Raw genomic sequence first — 22,753 nt, forward strand, 5'->3', positions numbered from 1 at the left:
AAAAGCAGCTGGCTTTCCTTAAGGTTAAATGGATTAAGATTTGGACAAAAGAAAGAAAGGAATAATGAGGTTCAAGCAAAGTATATATATATATATATATATATATACTTTGCTTGAACCTCATTATTCCTTTCTTTCTTTTGTCCAAATCTTAATCCATTTAACCTTAAGGAAAGCCAGCTGCTTTTTGTTGTGGGTTTTTCATTTTTTGTAGATTATATTCCATTATAGCTTATTAAAAGATATTGTGTAATTCCCTGTGCTATACAGTTGTTGTTGCTTATATATGTTACGTATAGTAGTTTGTATCTGTTGTTTGTATCTGTATCTGTTAATCCCATACTCCTGATTTCTCCCTCCCCCACCTCTCCTCTGGTAACCACAAGTTTGTTTTCTATGAGTCTGTTGCTGTTTTGTATATAGATTCTTTTTAGATTCCACATATAAGTGATATCATATAGTCTTCGTCTTTCTCTGATTTATTTCACTAAGCATAATATTCTCTAGGTCCATGCATGTTGCTATAAATGACAATATTTCATTCTCTTTTATGGCTGAATAATATTTCTCTGTGTGTGTGTATGTGTGTGTGTGCACGTGCGTGACATCTTCTTAAGCCATTTGTCTGTTGATGGGGACTTGGGTTGTTTCTGTGTCCTGGCTATTGTAAAGGGTGCTGCTGTGAACATTGGGGTGCATGTATCTTTTCAATGTTCTGAGTAAAAAGACCTTAAATTATGATTGATCATTTTAAGAATAGGGCAAATGATCCACCTTTATCAAGGAAAGGAAAGTTAGAAAACCGAAAGTTAAATTAATATATTAAAGGCATCTATTAAGCAGCCATGTACCCCCATCTACATTCTCTACCATAGCCTTCACCTAACTACGTTGTGAGAAAAGTAGGCTTTATGAGCTGGCCTGGGAACATAACCACATATAGTAGTTCTAGCACTATAATATAGTGTAGTTTCTATAGTATACTCTCTCTATATGTATATATTTTATTTTTCTCTAGTCATTTTGGATAACTACTCATCATATTATACTATACTATATATAATGTATGGATTAAGAATGGTAAGAGGTAGGTAAGAGTGATTAGCCACACAGCCTGGATTTGAGTTTTTATGCCCTTGAGCAAATTACTTAGCTTAAGTTTCTCATCTGTTAAATGGGTATGTTAATAATGCCTCCCACAAAGAATCATTGTATTATATGGGTTAATAGTACATTTAAGTTACTTGAAATATGCCCAGCACATAGCAAAAATCAGTAAATGTTAGCCATTAGTACTATTACAAATAATTCACCTATTAAAATATGCATTTTGAATTGCAAATTTTCTCTATGAGGATCAAACTGTAGAATAACATTGATTTGTGCCATCACTTGTTTTGTCCTTCTGCCTCACAAGTACTTGGAATTAGAGAACATCTGTGGTTACATTAAACCAAAAGTCAAAACCTCTGCAGCCTCAGTGAAAGTGTCAGACCCTCAGTCTTTAAGGCTAATATTTTAGGACCTTAAGAATTTCCCTTAAAGCTAAAAATAGCTTCCATGATGACTGTCTCTTTTATAGTCAGTGTCCAGGTTATTTTTAGAATCCTAGTATTCAGGGTATTTTTAGAACTCTAGCAGTACCAGCTTATCTTGAAGGTGGAAATAAATGGAGTAAAACATTTCTTGTAATTCAGAAACTTTCAGGAATCTTTGTGAAGTGTAGTTTTGTAGTATATGCTTGTTAAATGGTTTGGGGCTGATAGAATGAGTCTTTAAAATATAATTTGGTTTAGCTCTCAGGAAGAGTACAGTGAAATGTGTAGCATCTAACTTTTCTATACCACACAATTTAGGTATGAAATAATAACCTTGTCTCATTAAAGAATAGTGACCTTGACTAAGTATATGAGTAACAAAAAACAAATTGTATCTTCAAGTAGGCTCTATTGGTTTATTAGAAAAATAGGTTATTGAGTTTTTTCCATAGAGTAACTCAATTTGTTAAAATTGAAGTAGCTGTATTGATACTCTGTTGTTGGTTTGTTTTTTGGATTTGACACATAAGAGAGATCATATGGTATTTGTCTTTCTCTGTCTGACTTATTTCACTTAGTGTCCTCTAAGTCTGTCAGTGTTGTTGCAAGTGGCAAGATTTCATTCTTTTCTAATGGCTGAATAATATTCCATACACACACACACACACACATATACACATATGTAAGTATACAGAGTCTACAATTTCTTTACATTCATCCATCAGTGGACATTAGGTTGTTTCCACATCTTTGCTATTGTAAATAAAGTTGCAATGAACATGAGGTTGCATTTATCTTTTCGAGTTAGTGTTTTCTTTAGATAAATACCCAGAAATGAAATTGCTGGATCATATGATAGTTCTATTTTTAATTTTTTGTTTTATCTTAATATTAGCACTTAGTCTTGAAATATATATTGATTGCATAGCTATTGACAAATCAGAAATTTAGGGAGATTTCTGTTCTCAGACTTGATCAACCACTGAAGTCTAGAGCGTGTCAAAAAGTACACTAATAGGTTTCATTCCTTTAGAAAGTATGCATTTATATCTTACTTTATAAGACAAATGTAGAGCCCTTAGGAGATTACAATCTTCTTGAGGACACATAATTTTCATACTAATAACCGCAGCAAGGAGACACTGTAAGATAATTGCTTTGTAATTGGTACAGTGTTTTCAGTTCAAAGGAGTCAGTGATTCCTTCAGACTAGAGTGAGTTAAGCAGGGCTTCAAGAAGAGGAAGCAGAATTTGGGCCAAAATTTTAAGAGCAGGTAAGATTTTTTTTTTTTTTTTTTTGGTACACGGGCCTCTCACTGTTGTGGCCTCTCCCGTTGCGGAGCGCAGGCTCAGCAGCCATGGCTTATGGGCCCAGCCACTCCGCGGCATGTGGGATCTTCCCGGACCGGGGCACGAACCCACGTTCCCTGCATCGGCAGGTGGACTCTCAACCACTGCGCCACCAGGGAAGCCCTAGAGCAGGTAAGATTTTAATAAGAGTACTGAGGGGTAGAAGCAATTCTATGACATATTCACATATTTTTTCACCAAGTGTTGAACTCTTTCCTATGCAAAGCTGTAAAGATGCTCAGGATGCTTTTTGAAGATAATGAATAAACCTAGTTTGATTGGAGTGGAGAGTGGAAATCAAAATAACATTTTATATTTACATACTATAAATATATACATTTATATATATAAATATATATACACATACCTACACATAAAGGTAAGATAAAATTATAAATTGATTATGATGTGTTTTTTTTGTTTGTTTGCTTTTGTGGTACGCGGGCCTCTCACAGTTGTGGCCTCTCCCGTTGCGGAGCATGGGCTCCGGACGGGCAGGCCCAGCGGCCATGGCTCACATGCCTAGCCGCTTCGCGGCATGTGGGATCTTCCCGGACCGGTGCACGAACCTGTGTCCCCTGCATCAGCAGGCGGACTCTCAACCACTGCGCCACCAGGGAAGCCCTGATCATGACATTTTAAATGCCATAAGGTATTATCAGTGGGAAACCATTGTTTTATTGGAGTAACATTAAAATAGATGTTTTAAGAGTAACTTAGAAGCTCTGGGTTTGATTTTGAGACTTAAAGAGACTAAAATCGGGTGTGATGTAATAAGGGCCTAGAGTATGGAGTATTAGAGTATTAATACAGTTTTATCAACTGTATTAGTATGAAGGTAACTTACTTTTGAGAAGAGTAGTCTGGGCACTTAAGAATACTGAAGTTTTCTTAAAAGGAATTTACAATGTAGGTACAATGGAAAGACATTCTATTTTTTTAAATTAATTAATTTAATTTTTTGGTTATGCCGGGTCTTAGTTGCAGCAGGCAGACTCCTTAGCTGTGGCTCCAGGGCTTCTTAGTTTTGGCTCGCCAGCTCCTTAGTTGCAGCATGTGGGCTCCTTAGTTGCGGTATGTGAACTCCTAGTTGCAGTATGCGTGCAGGATCTAGTTCCCTGACCAGGGATTGAACCCCGGGCCCCTTGCATTGGGAGCGCGGAGTCCCATCTACTGTACCACCAGGGAAGTCCCATGGTATTCTGATTTTTAAGGTCACATTGGAGTTTTTGCTTCAAGTTCTTTTGGAACAGTTAGGATTGAATGGGGGATGGTTTTACTTCTTAATTGCTTATAGGGAACAGAAATAAAATCTAGAGGGTCTGGTTTTTTTTATTAAGTTTGCAGCCCTTAATGAGTGCATGAGCTTTACAGGCTGAAATACTTTGCTTTTCAATTACCTGAGAATACCCAAGATGAATGGGCACCAGGTTATTTTCTTAATGTCATAACTGTACCTGTAGAGTAAAAATTAGAGTTATCTAGTTAACTTGAATAACCTCCCCAAACTAAATTGGGTAGTTCCAGGATAAACATCACTTTCGGGATTGCATTTTCCCATCTGTTCTATTAATGATCATATAAACTAGAAAATATCCTAACACTCGCTTTCGCTACTGTATGGGCTCCATACATACTTTAATTCTTCGAATGAATTATATATTAACATAATTACTTATACATACTACATTAAAAAAAGATTGGGGTAATATTATCTGTATATTTCATGGATCATCATATGGAGTCAGGCAGAGGTGGCATCAATTTTGTTCATCAAAGCTGCTTGTAGAAAGTGGCAGAGTTTGAGTTGGGCTTCTAGGGTGAGCCAGCTGAAACTTTCTCTTCAAGGCCTGGGTCATTACTGGGGTCAGCCCAGTTCCTGTTTCCATATTTTCTTTATTGGTAAGTGGAGTTCCACCTGGGCTCCTCTCTACATCGACTTTTCTGAGTAGTTTCCGCAGATATAACTGGCTTTTACCAGGAGTAATGAAGACATTGTAACTCGAGTTGATAACACTTTGAACTTTCGTTTCAGGGAAACGCGCTGCAGGTCAGAGACAGTAACTAGTGGATTCTGTGCCTTTGGTGATGGAGTCAGTGGTGGAGGTGGAGGCAGAGGCAGGGGTGGAGGAAAAGATGACTGGATGGCTGTGGCAGTGAGGCAGGAAGTACAGCCCCGGAGTCTCCAGGGGTGGTTAGAGCACATGCAGGCACATTTGTAAGTTTACCACGCATGTGACCCATCTGACCACAGCTTGGACAGGAAGAATTTTCTGAGACGGCCTTCAGTGCTTCCTGGAGCTTGCTTAATTCATTAACCAAAATGAGAAACCATTGTTTTAGACTCTGAAGTTCTTGGTGGCAGAAACGGGATGGGAAGATGGTGTCTTTCAATACTTCCAAACTCCGGGCCATGCAGTTCTGAAACCAATTGTATGTAGACCATACTCTATTTGTCCAAAGCTTTACTGAATCTTTAAAATTGGGAAATTTGAAGTTCCAGGATGGTCTTAGTCAGCTTCTGCTAAGGGGTGTATCTGTTGAAGGAATAACCACTCTTTCTGGTGACGGTGGCAGAGGGGGAGGTGTAACTAGCTTAGACTGAAAGTGAGAGGCTTCTTTTCTTTTGAAAAATCTTTTCACTTTGGCTTTTAGCTTTATTCTTTGTTGCTTGAACTTGGGCATGGTTTTAGGCTAGGAGTCCGGGGATTCGATGGAGTCCCGGCAGTGGTATCTCCCTCGCCATAAAGAAAAATTCAAAAAATTAAATTAAAAAATCAAGACATACTATTAATGTGATAATTTAGTCACTTGAACTTTGAGCTTTAGGCCCCAAAGTTGCTCTGATGTGAACACACTTCTAAAATTATCATCAAATATGTATTAGGTAGACTTAAAATTTTTGTAATTGTGTTTTTTGGGTTTTTTTTGGACACACCGCACGGCTTACGGGATGTTAGTTCCCCAACCAGAGATCGAATCCATGCCCCCTCCAGTGAAAGCACGGAGTCCTAACCACTGGACTGCCAGGGAATTCCCTAATTTTTGTAGTTCTAATGGCTTATGCATTAACTATACCCCTGCCTCGCCTGCTTCTCTCAGGTTTCACCTCAAATGTATATTAGATAAAAGGATTTATGTTAAAAATAATTAGGTGAAACCAGAAAGGAGTGCATATTGGCAAATAGCTCAGTGCTCATTCTTTTTTTAATAAATTTATTTTATTTTATTTTTGGCTGCGTTGGGTCTTCGTTGCTGCATGCGGGCTTTCTCTGTTGCAGCGAGTGGGGGCTCTTCTTCGTTGCAGTGCGTGGGCTTCTCTTGTTGCGGAGCACGGGCTCTAGGTGCATGGGCTTCAGTAGTTGTGGCACCTGGGCTTAATTGCTCCGTGGCATGTGGGATCCTCCCAGACCAGGGCTCAAACCCGTGTCCCCTGCATTGACAGGTGGTTTCTTAACCACTGTGCTACCAGGGAAGTCCCTCAGTGCTCATTCTAATCTGGCAGTCCATGTATATATTTACAGAGTGAAGCACTATATTAATATAAAACTATAAGGCTTATTTAACTCCAAAACTTACGTGTTTTCATGTGGATTTTATTTTTGTTCTTGAAAGGTTAGTGTACATGTAGAGATTGTCTGAACTAATCAGTTTATTCATAATTCAAATACTGAGCACTGTGTATAAGGCATAGTTTTATAGATTCTGGTACTACATAAATGAATACATTTTATTGCCTTTGCAAAACTTAAGTCTAGTGCAGGAAAGACAGAGAATAAGCAAGTAAAATATGAGGAAAATGTTGATAATGTAAAAGCATGTGAGAATTAAAATGGTGTCCTGGAAACTATTAGATTAGTAATCTTGAGACCTGGATTTAATTATCAGTCCTAGACCTGCCATTAACCCACTGTATTTCTTCAATTAACAATCCCCCTCCCTACACCTTCTCTTTTTTTTTTTTTTTAACTAAATCACAAGTCTGTTCAATTGAAATTATTTATTTCTTTTATTTTTGGCTGTGTTGGGTGTTCGTTGCTGCGCACAGGCTTTCCCTAGTTGTGGCAAGCGGGGGCTACTCTTCGTTGCCATGCGTGGGCTTCTCATTGCAGTGGCTTCTCTTGTTGCGGAGCACAGGCTCTAGGTGCGCGGGCTTCAGTAGTTTTGGCACGTGGGCTTAGTAGTTGTGGCTCACAGGCTCTGGAGCGCAGGCTCAGTAGTTGTGGCGCACGGGCTTAGTTGCTCCACGGCATGTGGGATCTTCCCAGACTAGGGCTCGAACCCGTGCTCCCTGCATTGGCAGGCGGATTCTTAACCACTGCACCACCAGTGTAATCCCCTTCTCTTATTTTTAAATGGAAAATTTCTGAAGTCTTTACATTATCTAAAATATGATTAGGAAATACCCTGGCGGTCCTGTGGTTAGGACTCCTCGCTTCCACTGCATGGGGCATGGGTTTGATCCCTGGAGTAGGAACTAAGATCCCACATTCTGCATGCCAGGTGGTGGCCCTGCCCCCCAAAGGTGATAAGATTAGCTCCTTTAAAAGGAATCTAAGATTCTTATGGTACATGTAATTTTTTTTAACTTTTCCATTTTTTATTGTGGAAAAACTTCAACAAAAACAAAAGTGAAGAAAAGAGAATAATGAACTCCTGAAGCAAATCTCAGATAGCATTTCATTACTATTTCAGAATGTATTCCTAAAAAATAGGGCACTATATTTAAAAAAAATCATACTATGATTATCATACCTAAAAATTTATTATTAGCTATTATTATAATTAAAGTAGCTATTAACTATTTTATTAAATGCATATACATATATTATGGTGGGTCTTGTGTGTGTGTATATATTTATATGTGAACATATAAAAAGTACATAGAGTTTAACAAGTAACTATAAAGTGAACATATGAACAAAGAAATAGACTATCAACACCTTCAGAATATCAGCACCCTCAAAAGTCTAGTGTGTACCTCCCAGTCATAAACTTTCTTTCATAACCACTATATAAATGCAGTCTCTTTGGTTTTCTTATAGTGTCACTGTCTATGTACAAATCTCTAAAAATATAGTTTAGTTTTCTCTAGTTTTAGCTTTGAATTTTATATGAATGGAATCATATAGTATGGTTCCTTGTGTATGCGTCTTTTTCAGTATTATGTTTGAGCTTCATCCATGTTATTGCTTATGTGTTTTTCAATTATTTTTATTGCCATATACTAAGTACTCTATTGTACTACTTAACCAATCCTCTCTTGCCACTGACTTCTAGTTTTTTGGCTTTTACAAGCAACATTGCTATGAATATACTTGTATGCATGTTCTATTGTACATGTACAGGCTGCTTTAGGGCATAGACATAGACATTGGTGAAATTGTTGGGCCATTGGGTATGCATGTCTTTTACTTGCTGAAAACACCAAAGTGGTTGTAATTAACAATGAATGAGAATTTTCATTTTCTATGTTGGACTTTTAAAAGTTAATTTTTACCAGTGAGGTTTTAAAGTTTTTACTTTACTGTTTTTCTCCCAAGACAGTGCCTTTTTAAAAAAACAGCTGTATTGAGTTATAATTGAAATACAATAGGTTGCACATGTTTGAAGTATATACTATAATATATATCTAGTCTAGTCTTTGTTACCAGTTCTTAGCAGGGAGCTTCAAAAACCCTTGCAACTTCCTGAGTGATAGGAGTATCTTTGTTATGTTAATGAGGTGACTCTTGACCCCCTTCCTGGATAGCTTCAGGAAGGGACTGGTCTGCAAAATGTTGGAGATTTGGAATTTTCAGCCAACTGGGAGGGGTGGGGGGAGGCTAGTGACCTAGCTCAATGAAATGATAATGAATGAATGAATGAATTATTCCCACATAAGGAAGCCCAGTAAACCTCTGGAAACCAGGGGGAGCTTCCTGGTTGATGAACACATTGATGTGCCAGGAGAGTATTGTGTCAGATCCACCAGGAAAGAACATGGAAGTTATTCATCCCTGCCTTCTCTCCCCAAGATCTTGACCTATGCGTCTCTTCTGTTTAGCTGTTCCTGAGTTATGTCCTTTATAATAAACCTGTAATCATAAGTATAATGCTTTCAGTGAATTCTGTGAGTCATTCTAGCAAATTACTGAACCTGAGGGTATTGTAGGAAGCCCTAAAGTCATAACTGGCCTATCACAAATGCAGGCGGCCCCCAGGACTTGCATGTGTCATCTGAAGTGCGGGGAGTTTTGTGAAGGAATTTTTTGCTCGTTAACTTGCGGGGTCTGTGCTAACTCCAGGTAGTTAGTGTTAGAACTGAATTGAAATGTAGTACATCCAGTTGGTGTCAGAGAGTTGCTGTCAGGGCAAAACAATTTGACAAGTTTTGACATACATATATAGCCTTGAAACCATCATCACAATCAAGAAAATGAATGGATCTATCTCCCCCATATGTTTCCTTGTGTCCTTTTTTTTTTTTTTTTTTTTTTTTTTTGGTTTGCGGGGCCCTCCCCTTTTGGGCCCATCATCTGAAGTGCGGGGAGTTTTGTGAAGGAATTTTTTGCTCGTTAACTTGCGGGGTCTGTGCTAACTCCAGGTAGTTAGTGTTAGAACTGAATTGAAATGTAGTACATCCAGTTGGTGTCAGAGAGTTGCTGTCAGGGCAAAACAATTTGACAAGTTTTGACATACATATATAGCCTTGAAACCATCATCACAATCAAGAAAATGAATGGATCTATCTCCCCCATATGTTTCCTTGTGTCCTTTTTTTTTTTTTTTTTTTTTGCAGTATGCGGGCCTCTCACTGTTGTGGCCTCTCCCGTTGCGGAGCACAGGCTCCGCACACGCAGGCTCAGCGGCCATGGCTCACGGGCCCAGCCGCTCCGCAGCATGTGGGATCTTCCCCGACCGGGGCACGAACCCGTGTCCGCTGCATCGGCAGGTGGACTCTCAACCACTGTGCCACCAGGGAAGCCCTCCTTGTGTCCTTTATTAATCTACCCTGCTCCCCATTTGCGTCTGTCTTTTTTGGCTCTGAACACAATGGAATTCCCAATTAAATTGGGAATTATATTCCCAATGGAATACTTCTCAGCACTTAAAAGGAATGAATTACTGATACGTACAACATGAATGGATCTCAGGTGCATTATGTTAAGTGATAGAGCTAGATCCAAAGAGCAATATACTGTGTAACTCCATTTATGTGATATTCTGGAATCACAGAATATCACAGATCAGGGGTTGCCAGACAGCACAGATCAGGGGTTGCCAAGGGCTAAGGAAGCAGCTGAGGGTTGACTTCACAGGGACACAAAGGAACTTTTTAGGGTGATGAAGTAGTCTATGCCTTGATTGTAATGTTGGTTACACAACTGTGTATTTGTCAAAATTCGTAGAATGGGACACTAAAAAGTGAATTTTATGTAATTTAACCTCAATAAACCTGTCTTTAAAAAAAAGGTAAAAAGATTGGAAGAATTTGCTAATGCAGATCATAAGTTACAGTGGCAGTATTTCAAGCAAAGTGGACTTTAGAACAAGTGATAGTGCCAAGGATAAGAAAAGATACTTGATAATAATAAAGGGATCACTGCAGTAAGAAAATACAACAGTATATACCTAATAACAGCTTCCACATAGCTGAGAAATTAACAAGTCCACAAGTACACATGGAAATTTCAACACTCCTCTTTCAGTAATTGATTAAACAGGTAGACAGAAATCAGTAGGGTTGTAGAAGAGTTAATGTACCAATGCACTTGACCTAATTGACATTGCATTCAATAACAGCAGAAATACACATTCTTTTCAAGTGCACATGAATCATTCACTAAGACAGATAGCCCATGTGGTGGGCCATTAAACAAATTTCAATACCTTTAATATGATTCATATTACATACAGGGGCAATATGATCACAGGGAGTTTAATGAGAAATTAATAAGAAAAGATGTCCAGAAAATACCCCAAATATTTGGAAATTAAACAGTATATTTCTGAGTAATACATGAATAAAAGAAGGAATCACAAGGAAAACTAGAAAATATTTTGAACTTCGTAGCAGTGCTTATTGAGAAATTTATTTTGATAAGCATTTAAATGTTCATATTAGAAGAGAACAATCTAGAATCAGTGATAGGCTTCTACCCTGAGAACCTAGGAAAAGAACAGCAAATTAAACCTAAAGAAAGTATTGGGTTGGCCAAAAAGTTAGTTCGGTTTTTTTTGTTAAGATGGCTCCAGTAGCGCTTAGTTGTCTTTAACTTCCTTTGAAACAATTTTGTTAGATTGTATTGTGACAGCTGTCATATCAGAGTGCATTAAAAAAAAAAAATCTTATCAAAATTGGTGAATTTTTGTGTAGCCATTTTAACATTGAAGATGGAAGAAAATCAACATTTTCAGCATATTATGCTTTATTATTTCAAGCAAGGTAAAAACGCAACTGAAATGCAAAAAAAGCTTTGTGCAGTGTATGGAGAAGGTGCTGTGACTGATTGAATGTGTCAGAAGTGGTTTGCAAAGTTTCCTGCTGGAGATTTCTTGCAGGTAGACCAGTTGAAGTTGATAGCGATCAAATGTAGACATTAATTGAGAACAATTAGCGTTATACCATGTGGGAGATAGCTGACATACTCAAAGTATCCATGTCAAGCGTTGAAAATCATTTGCATGAGCTTAGTTATGTTAATTGCTTTGGTGTTCAGGTTCCATGTAAGTTAAGCGGCGGGGTGGGGGGGTTGGGAACATTTCGGCCGTATTTCTGCATGCCATTCTCTATTTAAACGTAACAAAAACGTTCTGTTTTTAAAACAAATTGTGACGGGCGATGAAAAGTGGATACTGTACAATAATGTGGAATGGAAGAGATTGTGGGGCAAGCGAAATGAACCACCACAAACCACGTTAAAACCCGGTCTTCATCCAAAGAAGGTGATGTTGTGTATATGGTGGGATTAGAAGGGAGTCCTCTACTATGAGCTCCTTCCAGAAAACGAAACGATGAATTCCAACAAGTACTGCTCCAAATTAGACCAACTGAAAGCAGCACTTGACGAAAAGCATCTGGAATTAGTCAACAGAAAACGCATAATCTTCCATCAGGATAACACAAGACTGTGTTTCTTTGATGACCAGGCAAAAACTGTTACAGCTTGGCTGGGAAGTTCTGATTCATCTGCCGTATTCACCAGACATTACACCTTTGGATTTCCATTTATTTTGGTCTTTACAAAATTCTCTTAATGGAAAAAATTTCAATTCCCTGGAAGACTGTAAAAGGCACCTGGAACAGTTCTTTGCTCAAAAAAACTAAAAGTTTTGGGAAGATGGAATTATGAAGTTGCCTGAAAAATGGCAGAAAGTAGTGGAACAAAAGGGCGAATACGTTGTTCAATAAACTTCTTGGTGAAAATGAAAAATGTGTCTTTTATTTTTAAAACTGAAGGGACTTTTGGGCCAACCCATTAGAAAGCAGGACATAGTAAAGATAAGAATGGGAATCAATCAAATAGAAAATGCGCAGACAGTAGACAAAACTAATAATGCCAAATTTGGTTCTTTGAAAAGATAATAAAATTGGCAAAACCGCTGTTAGATCAGGTTTCTCCACCTTGGCTCTGTTGACTTTTACAGCCTGATAATTGTGGGGAGCTGTCCTATCCCTGGTCTCTACCCCTAGATGCCAGTAGAGCCCCTTTTCCCAGTTGTGACAACTAAAAATGTCTCCAGACATTGGCAGATATCCCCTGGAGGTGGGTGGCAAATTCACTCCTCCTTGAGACCACTACATTAGAACAACCAAGATAAAAAGGGGGGACAAGGGGGGAAAAATAAAAAGTAAAAAAAAAGAAGGAAGACAAAAATTAGCAATATCAGTGAAAAAAGAAACATCAGTTTAGGTTTTATAGTCATTGAAAGGGTAATAAAGGCATATTATAAGCAAGTTAATGCTAGTAAATTCAGTATCCTAAATGAAATAGATATATTTCTGGAAAAATGCAAATTACCGAAACTGACTTAAGATGAAATAGAAAACCTGATAGCTTTATACTGATTTTAACTATTATACATTGCAGGTGATAACTGGTCACTTAGCTTTTGGCAGATGTTGTGATTGATTATCACTCCTGCTCAAGGTCAAGAAATATTCACTTAGGAGCTACTGTGTGCTAGGCAAAGGGCTAGGCACTCAGTGTACAGTTTTTGTTTTTGTTTTTTGCCACTCCACACAGCATGAGGGATCTTAGTTCCCCAACCAGGGATGGAACCTGTGCCCCCTGCAGTGGAAGAGCAAAGTCTTAACCATTGGACCGCCAGGGAAGTCCCACCTTATACTGGTTTTTATTTTTAAAATTTTATTTATTTATTTTTGGCTGCATTGGGTATTCGTTGCTGCATGTGGGCTTTCTCTAGTTGTGGCGAGCAGGGGCTATTCTTCATTGCGGTGTGCCGGCTTCTCATTGTGGTGGCTTCTCTTGTTGCGGAGCACAGGCTCTGGGCGCACGGGCTTCAGTAGTTGTGGCACGTGGGCTCAGTGTTTGTGGAACACAGGCTTAGTAGCTGTGGTGCACAGGCTTAGTTGCTCCGGGGCATGTGGGATCTTCTCGGACTAGGGCTCGAACCTATGTCCCCTGCATTGGCAGGCAGATTCTTAACCACTGCACCACCAGGGAAGTCCCTTTATACTGATTTTAGAAACTAGATTTGCAGCTAAAAACTTTCCCACAAATAAAGACCCCGAGGACTTCATTGATGAATTCTATTAAACACTTAAGGAAAAAAGCATACTAGTCCGATACAAACTAAGCAAACAGGAAGAGTGAACACTTCCAGCTCACTTTATATGGCCAATATTACCTTGATGCCAAAGCAAAACATATTACAAGAAAAGAAATCTGCAGACCAAGAGCCTAAATGAACAACAAAATATTAGCAGGGGAGATCCAGCCAGCCAAACCAAACAAACCAAAAATAGGAAAAACGAAAAACAAAAAAAACCACCGCACACATGCAAAACATAGTGCACCCCCAATGACCACCATGTCAGGTTTATTCCAGGAGTGCAAATTTGGTTTAATATTTGAAAATCAATCAATTTATTTCCACATATTAACACTAGTGTAAATTGGGAAAAACATGTTATCATCCCTACAGATGTGGGAAAAGTATCTGAAAAAAAATCTTCATAAAAACCAACAGCACCTTAGGAATAGAAGGTAAAACTTTCTCAACCTGATAAAAAGGCATCTACAGAAACCCATTAACTTAATACGTAATGGTCAAAGACTGAATGCTTTCTAAGATCTCAAAAGAGGCAAAAATGTCTGCTCTCACTTTTGTTCAGTATCGTGGTTTTGCTAGCACAATAAGGAAAAGAAAAGGCATACAAATTAGAGAAGATAAAATTAAACTGTCCTTTTTTGTTAATGATTTTGCATTTATAGAAAATCCTGAGAAATGCATAAACAAGCTACTAGAACCAGTAAAGCTGTGTAGCAGTATGAAAGGCTCAGTATGCAAAAATTGACTGCATATATGTAATAGGAACCAGCAATTGGAAAATGCAGTTTTTAAAATTCGCAGTAGCGTCCATAAGGTAAATAGTTGGAAGTAACAAAATATATCAGACCAATACACTGAAAACTACATAATAAATGCTGGAAGACATTTTTTTCCACTCAACAAACTTTTATTGAGTATATGTCAAACCAAAGTCTTTGTGCCAAAGGTATAGAAATAAACAGGGTGCAGCCATAGCCCTAGGAGAGACAATAAATAGGAAAGCAGAAAGCACAGTGAGATAAGCATTGTGATGGAAGTGTACAGTGTGTGGCAACATAGAGAGTATCCTTCCAGAAGGATGCAGTGATTGTCCCAATATTCAGTCAGTCTGGAAGAGAAAAACCTAAATCAGTGGAGACATATACCATATTTGTGGATCAGAGAACTCAGTATTATTAAAATGTCAGTTCTCTTACCATTGTTTTCCGTTGCATGTCCTTGGCCACCAATGGGATTTAGTCCCCCATTTTTTTGACTATTTGGGTTTCTTTCAAAAAGTGCTTAGTCTAGCAAGTCATTTGTCCATTTTACAATTGGGTTTTCTCTTCCTTACTGAATTGTAGGAGTTCTTTACATATATTTAGATAGGTTCTTTGTTGATTATGCGTGTCACAAGTATCTACTTTCATTAAGTGGCATGTCTTTTTGAAAACTTTAGTGATATCTTTGATGAATGCACATTAACTTTAATTTATGGAAAGAATCAATCCATAGCTAGTGCTTTTTGTGTCTTGATTTAAGAAATCCTTCCTGCTCAAGATCATAAAGATACTCCATTTTTTTTTTGCTGCATTGGGTCTTCATTGCTGCGTGCAGGCTTTCTCTAGTTGCAGCGAGCAGGAGCTCCTCTTCCTTGTGGTGCATGGGCTTCTCATTGTGGTGGCTTCTCTTGTTGCAGAGCACGGGCTCTAGGTGCGCGGGCTTCGGTAATTGTGGCACGCAGACTCAGTAGCTTTGGCACACGGGCGTAGCTGTTCTGCGGCATGTGGGATCTTCCTGGACCAGGGCTGGAACCTGTGTCCCCTGCATTGGCAGGCGGATTCTTAACCAATGTGCCACCAGGGAAGTCCCTCTTATTATGAATTTATTTATTTATTTTTGGCTGCGTTGGGTCTTTGCTGCTGTGCACAGGCTTTCTCAAGTTGCGGAGAGTGGGGGCTATTCTTCCTTGTGGTGCACGGGCTTCTCATTGCAGTGGCTTCTCTTATTGTGGACCGTGGGCTCTAGGGGCGCGGGCTTCAGTAGGTGTGGCACACGGGCTCAGTAGTTGTGGCTCGTGGACTCTACAGCTCAGGTTTAGTAGTTGTGGTGCATGGACTTAGTTGTTCCGCAGCATGTGCGATCTTCCCGGACCAGGGAATGAACCTGTGACCCCTGCATTGGCAGGCGGATTCTTAACCACTGCGCCACCAGGGAAGTCCCCCTCTTAATTTTTAAAAATTTTCTTAGATGTCCCTTTCAAATTTTGATTTTTATCCCACTGGGAATTAATTTTTTTGGGTAGGTTCTAAAGTGGTCTGTCTTTACCATTACATTTGGGCGTGGAAAATGTTATTGATATTTTCTGTGGTATGGTTTAGGAGTATGTGCTATAAAAATCCTCATTAACATTTTGAAGGCTCTCTGGATTTTAATGATGTTCAGTTTATTGAATATTTTCTTCATAATCTTTTATAACTAATTAAAGAAAACTAAGTATAAAAGAAATGGCAAAACAGCTTTTCAGAATAATTTGTCTACCTGAAAAGTTGACTGTGCTGACATTTTTCCTTTGAAATATTTCTAACAATTTGTAAATTGTTGATTTGAGGACCACATAGACATGTTTTGCTTGTCCCTCACAATGGTATGAACTTTTTGGAGTTGCTGAAATTCTCAAGTCGGATGATTTCACTGAACGTTTTATTGTGTCCTTATCAACTGAATGATTTTGCAGTACTAGGTCTGCATTCTCACCTGACAACAATTAGCTGAAACCAGCTCTTGTCTTTGGATGGGGCATGTGCTCTCCATTTCTCCCAAGTGGTTATTTCCATTTCCCTCCTCTTGAGTTGTGACCCCTGCTATAGACCTATGTTTAGACTATATTTACTTAAAAATTCTAAACAAATTTCGAGCAACAGACATAATATACTGATTGTCTAGAACTGATGAAGTTTTTTGCCAGAATGGTAGGGACATATGGATCATATTTTTAAAAATATACATGATATATATTATCAGAGTAGATGTTAAAAAGACATTTCATGAATTTAAAAAAATTTTATTGAAGTGTAGTTGATTTACAATGTTGTGTTAATTTCTGCTGTACAGCAAAGTGATTCAGTTATACATATACTTTTTCATATTCTTTTCCATTATGGTTTATCACAGGATATTGAATATAGCTCCCTGTGCTATACAGTAGGACCTTGTTGTTGATCCATTCTATATAAACTAGTTTGCATCTGCTAATCCCAAACTCCCAGTCCTCCCCCACGCAAAGCTTCCTAACTTTTATGAGGGGTAGCAATGGTTTACAAACTTATTTTAGTCTTAGGATATTGTACTGCCCAAATACAGAAGGTCAATATATAAAGCTAATGAAAAGCCAGCTGCTCAGAGGCAAGCAACTGAGAGACCCTGGGCATGTGCCCGTCACACCACTCCTTTTGGCTGTCTTGTTGCCTCTACCAGGGCTACTAGGAACCTCAAAGTTGGAACATGGTTGAAACAGCTGTTCTGGAAAATCTCCCAGGTAGCTCAAGTCATATTGGAAACTTGCACCCCAAACCTTAAAAACAAAAGTTCGTTTTACCTAATCAAATTGCGTCCTTATAATTTTGTAATATTTCAGACATTCATAGGGAATAATAAGACAAACATTTATGTACCTACCACTCACCTTTATCAAATCTTAACATTTTACTTTGTTGCTTTGGTTTTTTTTTTAATTGGAGTAATAGTTGATTTACAATGTTGTGTTAGTTTCTGTTGTATAGCAAAGTGAATCAGTTACACATATTACATATATCCACTCTTTTTTTAGATTCTGTTCCCATATAGGTCATTACAGAGTATTGAGTAGAGTTCCTTGTGCTACACAGTAGGTCCTTACTAGTTATTATTTTATATATAGTAGTGTGTATATGTCAATCCCAATCTCCCAATTTATCATTCTCCGCCTTTCCCCCCTGGTAACTATAAGATTGTTTTCTACACCTGTGACTCTATTTCTGTTTTGTAGATAAGTTCATTTGTACCATTTTTTTAGATTCCACATATAAGTGATAATCTTGTCTTTCTCCATCTGACTTCACTCAGTATGACAGTCTCGGTCCATCTGTGTTGCTGCAAATGGTATTATTTTATTCTTTTTTTGTGGCTGAGTATTATTCCATTGTATATATGTACCATATTTCTTTATCCATTCCTCTGTCAATGGCATTTAGGTTGCTTCCATGTCTATTGTAAACAGTGCTGCAGTAAACATTGGGATGCATGTATCTTTTCAAATCGTGGTTTGCTCCGGGTCATGAATTTTAATGTTCTTTCAAAAAAAAAAGTTTGCAAGCTTACTATGTGCCAGTCGTGTTCTAGTCACTGAGGATACAACTGTTAAAAAAACAGATAAAAATTCTTTTCCTGACAAGAGTTAGGTGAAACAAATGACTTCTAAAACTGGAAAACATTTTTCTCAGCTATATGTTAATGTTAAAATCAAGTGGAATAAACACAAATATTTCAAAACATGTTAAAAGAAATAAAGCTCTGGATGAAGTAATAGTAGTGTAATAAGAAATAATAATTTAAAAAAGAACATCTGGTCCTTGGGAATTCGCTAGGATTCAAAACTTTCAGAAGGGAATGCACCACACACATTGTCATAAAATATAGACAAGTATAATATGAATGGCTTAACCTGGGAAAAACAACACAGATGTGGATGACTGTAAATCACTATGCCATATGCATTTCTGATTTAAAAGGTTTTAAAGTAGAATTAGAATACTTTATAAATGTGATTTTATTTCACATGTTTATTATTAACATCTCTATATCAAACTAGTGATGCACAGGTAAAATCAGCAAATCAGAAAATTTTATATATTAAAATCAGAAAAAGAATAATACATCTTCCCCACCCCCGATTAATATTTAACTTTATTTGTTAAAAATTTTTTTAAAAGACAAGTCTTATTTGGTGAACTTTCATTTCAACTATTAATATATGTATGTTTGTCCCATATCAAGTGGTAAACGTGTTCTTTTTTAATTTTGACTTTTTCTTTTGATATAATTTCTGACTTGGAAAAGTTGCAAGAATAGTAGAGAGCTCCTGTATTCTCCAGATGTTGACTGTTTCCACGTTTACTGTTCCCTTCCTCCTTCCCCACCCCCAAGCTCTGTATGAGCACAAAGCCATTTATAACAAAATCACCGAATTCAGTTCTTTAAGATGCCATTCCTGACGTTTGTATTTAGGCTCAATAAGGAATAGTGATTTATAGTCATCCTCATCTGTGTTGTTTTTTCCAGGTTAGGTCACTCATACTATACCTGTCTATATTTTAGGACAGTGTATGTTATACATTAAAATTGGATTATAATTAGAAAACCAGTCAGTGGGATTTACTCTTGTAGCAGAATTAGGTGGAAAACATCACTTCAGTAGACACAGAAAAAAGGATTTGAAAAAACCCAGCACTTACGATAAAAAGTCTTGTCAAAATAGAAATAGAAGTACACCTTCAATATTTGAGAATGGTGACTGGTTAGGTGAAGTCTGATTTATTTAAAGAAGAATTTTGATGACATGAGGAAATAATCATGATTGGATAAATGAATAAGGAATGACTATATGGTTATTTGCATCTTTACAGAGAAAACAGACCAGCATAAACTACACAAAAACATAAATAGTGGTTATTTTCTGGGGTTGAGAAATTATGGATTTTTTTCATTATACTTTTTTTGCCTTTTAGAGTGATTCTAAAATGTGCATTTGTTAATTTTGTAACCATAAATAAGAACAGAGGTTATTTTATAATTAAGGCTTTTAATCAGAAGTACAACTACATAAAAATATTTAAACATGGCTTTCTATTGTGAATTGCAAAACCCATTAAAGTGTGAAATGAAATAGTTTTAAGGAGCCTTAAATCAAGGCAGCTTTGATGATAAAATGTACAAGAAACATAATTGATGAGGTTGCAAAATAACAAATGATTTGCTTATCCATATGAAGCCATGAACTTTTTACCTGGGGCTAGATATAATAACGAGAGTCTTTAGTTCTTCATAAACCTGGTACAAATGCAGATAATGTATCTATCAGTAATCCAAAAGTTGGCATTTGTTCACGCTTGTTATCTTTACTCGAATTCTTAAATGAAGATGTACAAAAATTGATTATGAATCTTCTGATGGTAACTGATTGCTAGTCTGTGTTGTAATGGAGGTGATTAAATATATATACTCCACTGGTTTCTAAATATCAAGAGTTGATTATATTTTTCTTCTATATATTTTTGCAGATGGTAGTCAAAACTTTTATGGATATGGATCAGGATTCAGAAGATGAAAAACAGCAGTATCTCCCACTAGCCTTGCATCTAGCATCTGAATTTTTTCTCAGGAATCCCAATAAAGATGTGCGTCTCCTTGTAGCATGCTGTTTGGCTGACATCTTTAGAATTTATGCCCCAGAAGCTCCATATACTTCCCACGATAAACTTAAGGTAAATACAATCTTTACAAAATTGGTTTACTTTTATAGTTTAGCTTACTACCCTTAGGAACATAGGTTTCATTTTAATCATCCTGTGAGTGTAAGAAGATTATATCATAAGTTCTAAAACTAATTAATTATTCATTCAATTAATATTGAGTATCCACAAAAATGATTGGTATTTTTATGTGGCATTAAAAGGTATGGATCAAAAGTAGTCCCTGTCTGCTCATATCTAACCTTCAGGAATATCCATCTCAAAGCCCAGATGGCTGAATTGAAGGGGGGATGGTGGATGAATGACACTTTTTAAAACAACTATGTAACAGAGTTTACACATTCAAATGACTGTTTTCCCCTGCAAGTTATATTATATGCAAAACTGTATGATCATCTTGATGGTTCTGCCTTTGTTAGAAATGTTTGAGGAACTCCTCTTTTGAGTTGATCTCTTGAGCTGATTTCGTATTTTGAATACTTTTATACGTTAATCCTTTGGATTGCTTTCTTTTAAATAGTCCTAAAGTCAGTTTGTTCTATACTGATACTATTCGGGATTAAAACTTCTAAAGAAAGCTTATTAAGAAATGGAGCACTATTGTTGTGGAAAGTACAACCCTTGGACCAGTCTATTATTGCTTTTGTTCCACACAACTTTGTAGTCACTCATCAAATTCAAAACTAGGTACTGAAAATTACTATTTAATTTGGGAAATTATAATGGAAGATTCATATCCAGGTACTTAAACTGAAGATAACTGCCATATACAAGATGAAGATAGTGAATAAAGTTCTGTACTAGAAGGGTAGCAAGATATAGAACCTATGGTCCTCTCAGAATGAGAAAGCCTAAAGATTTGTGGCAGTAATAATCTTTATTTTTGCTTCTAAAGAATGTAATTTTAGGTGATTTGCTGTTTTCCAGATATTTTAAGTAATGGACTAGGCCAGTCCCAAGTCATTGGCTAAAGGAGAATTTTCTTTTATTGTCTATAATGGAGAATATATATTATAGACTATTAGTGTATTGTGAAAGTGACAAGTATTTGTATCTAAATTAATATGTTTTATCATTTTTTAAAACAGGACATATTTTTGTTTATTACCAGACAATTAAAGGGTTTGGAGGATACAAAGAGCCCACAGTTTAATAGATACTTTTATTTATTAGAGGTAAACAAATTTTATTTAATAAATATCATATTATTTCATGTTGTAGAAAATTCTTTATAGTAACTTTATAATGTAAAATGAATCTTTTGTTTGTTTTGTTTTATATGAAGCCCACTTAAGAAAATGTCATTTACAATCTTTTTTTTTTGCTCCTCATATCCTGAAAAGATAAAGCATATTCCACTGGCAAAGCTGTTATATTATTTGAAACTTTATTTTTATATTTCTGTTTTTATTCTTTTCTAATCCCAAAAGAGATTAAGTTGAATTAATTTTCACCGTGCCCTATATTTTGTACGTATATATGTGTTACTAGCCTCTGACAGTATTTTTCAATTAGAGAAGGTTAATGCCAGCAGATACGTCTTTTTAAAGATCAGAGTACGACTGTTTAAACAATTGTAATTTTATATGTTGGGCCATTATAAGTTTTACTATAGATTTATAATTCTAAAAATTAAATTTTATTAATGAGCTTGCTTTTGTGTAACTTTTATGTATGTGTAAATAATTTTATTTATTTATTTATTTAAGAATTTAGCTTGGGTTAAATCATATAACATCTGCTTTGAATTGGAAGATTGCAATGAAATTTTTATTCAGCTTTTTAGGACTCTCTTCTCAGTGATCAAGTAAGTTATTTTTTAAGAATCTCTGTCTCTTTTTCTTGCTCTGTGTATTAAAGTATCATGTACTGTGCATTTACACTAAGATCTTTTAGTTAAAAGGAAATGTTTTCCTTAGAAGAGTTAACATAAAAAGGAAAATAAATTCTGTTGTCTGAAACCTGCCTTTGTCCTTATATTACTATTTTAAATAATGGTATCAATTGTATAGGTTGACTCTTGTAAAGCAAGCGGTATGAGACCTTATATTATATAATGAAGTACTAACTGATGAGGTGGAAATTTTAAGTATTGTAAGTATCATTAGTGAGTACTGGGAGGCATAATAGCTCAGCGGTTAAGTATACTGACTTTGATATCATCTCATTTTACAGCTAAAAAAAATCGTAAGCATTGCTCTTTCCTTATAGATATAGGGACATTCATGTACAGAGGAGTTTGGTGGCTTGCTGGGGCACAAATTGCTGAACAGGAGAGGCAAAACTGATTTCAATCCAGTGTTTCATTCTGGTGTGTGTGTGTGTGTGTGTGTGTGTGACTGATTTCAATCCAGTGTTTCATTCTGGTGTGTGTGTGTTCATTCTGGTATGTGTGTGTGTGTGTGTGGTGTGTGTGTGTAGTAAACCAAGCATTGTTATGAGATGTGTTCTGCAACATTACATTATATGCAAACATAATATATGTCAAATATATTTTAAATTTTCTAGTAGCCACATTAAGAAAGGTAAAAAGAAACAAGTGAAATTTATTTAAATAATATACATGGGCTTCCCTGGTGGCGCAGTGGTTGAGAGTCC

The 22,753-nt window shown here is 36.7% G+C and overlaps 1 protein-coding gene and 1 pseudogene across 4 annotated transcripts in view; one reads left to right on the top strand and one right to left on the bottom strand.

The window, feature by feature from the left end:
• Positions 1–22,753, top strand: part of PDS5A (PDS5 cohesin associated factor A) — a 128,271-nt gene that overhangs the window by 28,001 nt on the left and 77,517 nt on the right. For 3 of the 4 annotated variants that reach the window (XM_024731636.1, XM_024731639.1, XM_024731637.1), the window contains exons 2-4: positions 19,964–20,167; positions 21,244–21,330; positions 21,865–21,962. In XM_024731636.1, coding sequence (XP_024587404.1) covers positions 19,964–20,167; positions 21,244–21,330; positions 21,865–21,962 — 389 coding nt within the window. Of the gene's footprint in view, positions 1–19,963; positions 20,168–21,243; positions 21,331–21,864; positions 21,963–22,753 lie in introns of those variants that run through there. The other variant, XM_024731638.1, reaches the window with a different exon arrangement.
• On the bottom strand, positions 4,649–5,599 carry LOC112390629 (proline-rich protein 11 pseudogene; annotated as a pseudogene).

The sequence above is a fragment of the Neophocaena asiaeorientalis genome, unplaced genomic scaffold (assembly GCF_003031525.2).
Source record: "Neophocaena asiaeorientalis asiaeorientalis breed wild unplaced genomic scaffold, Neophocaena_asiaeorientalis_V1.1 scaffold39, whole genome shotgun sequence".
NCBI lineage: Eukaryota > Metazoa > Chordata > Mammalia > Artiodactyla > Phocoenidae > Neophocaena > Neophocaena asiaeorientalis.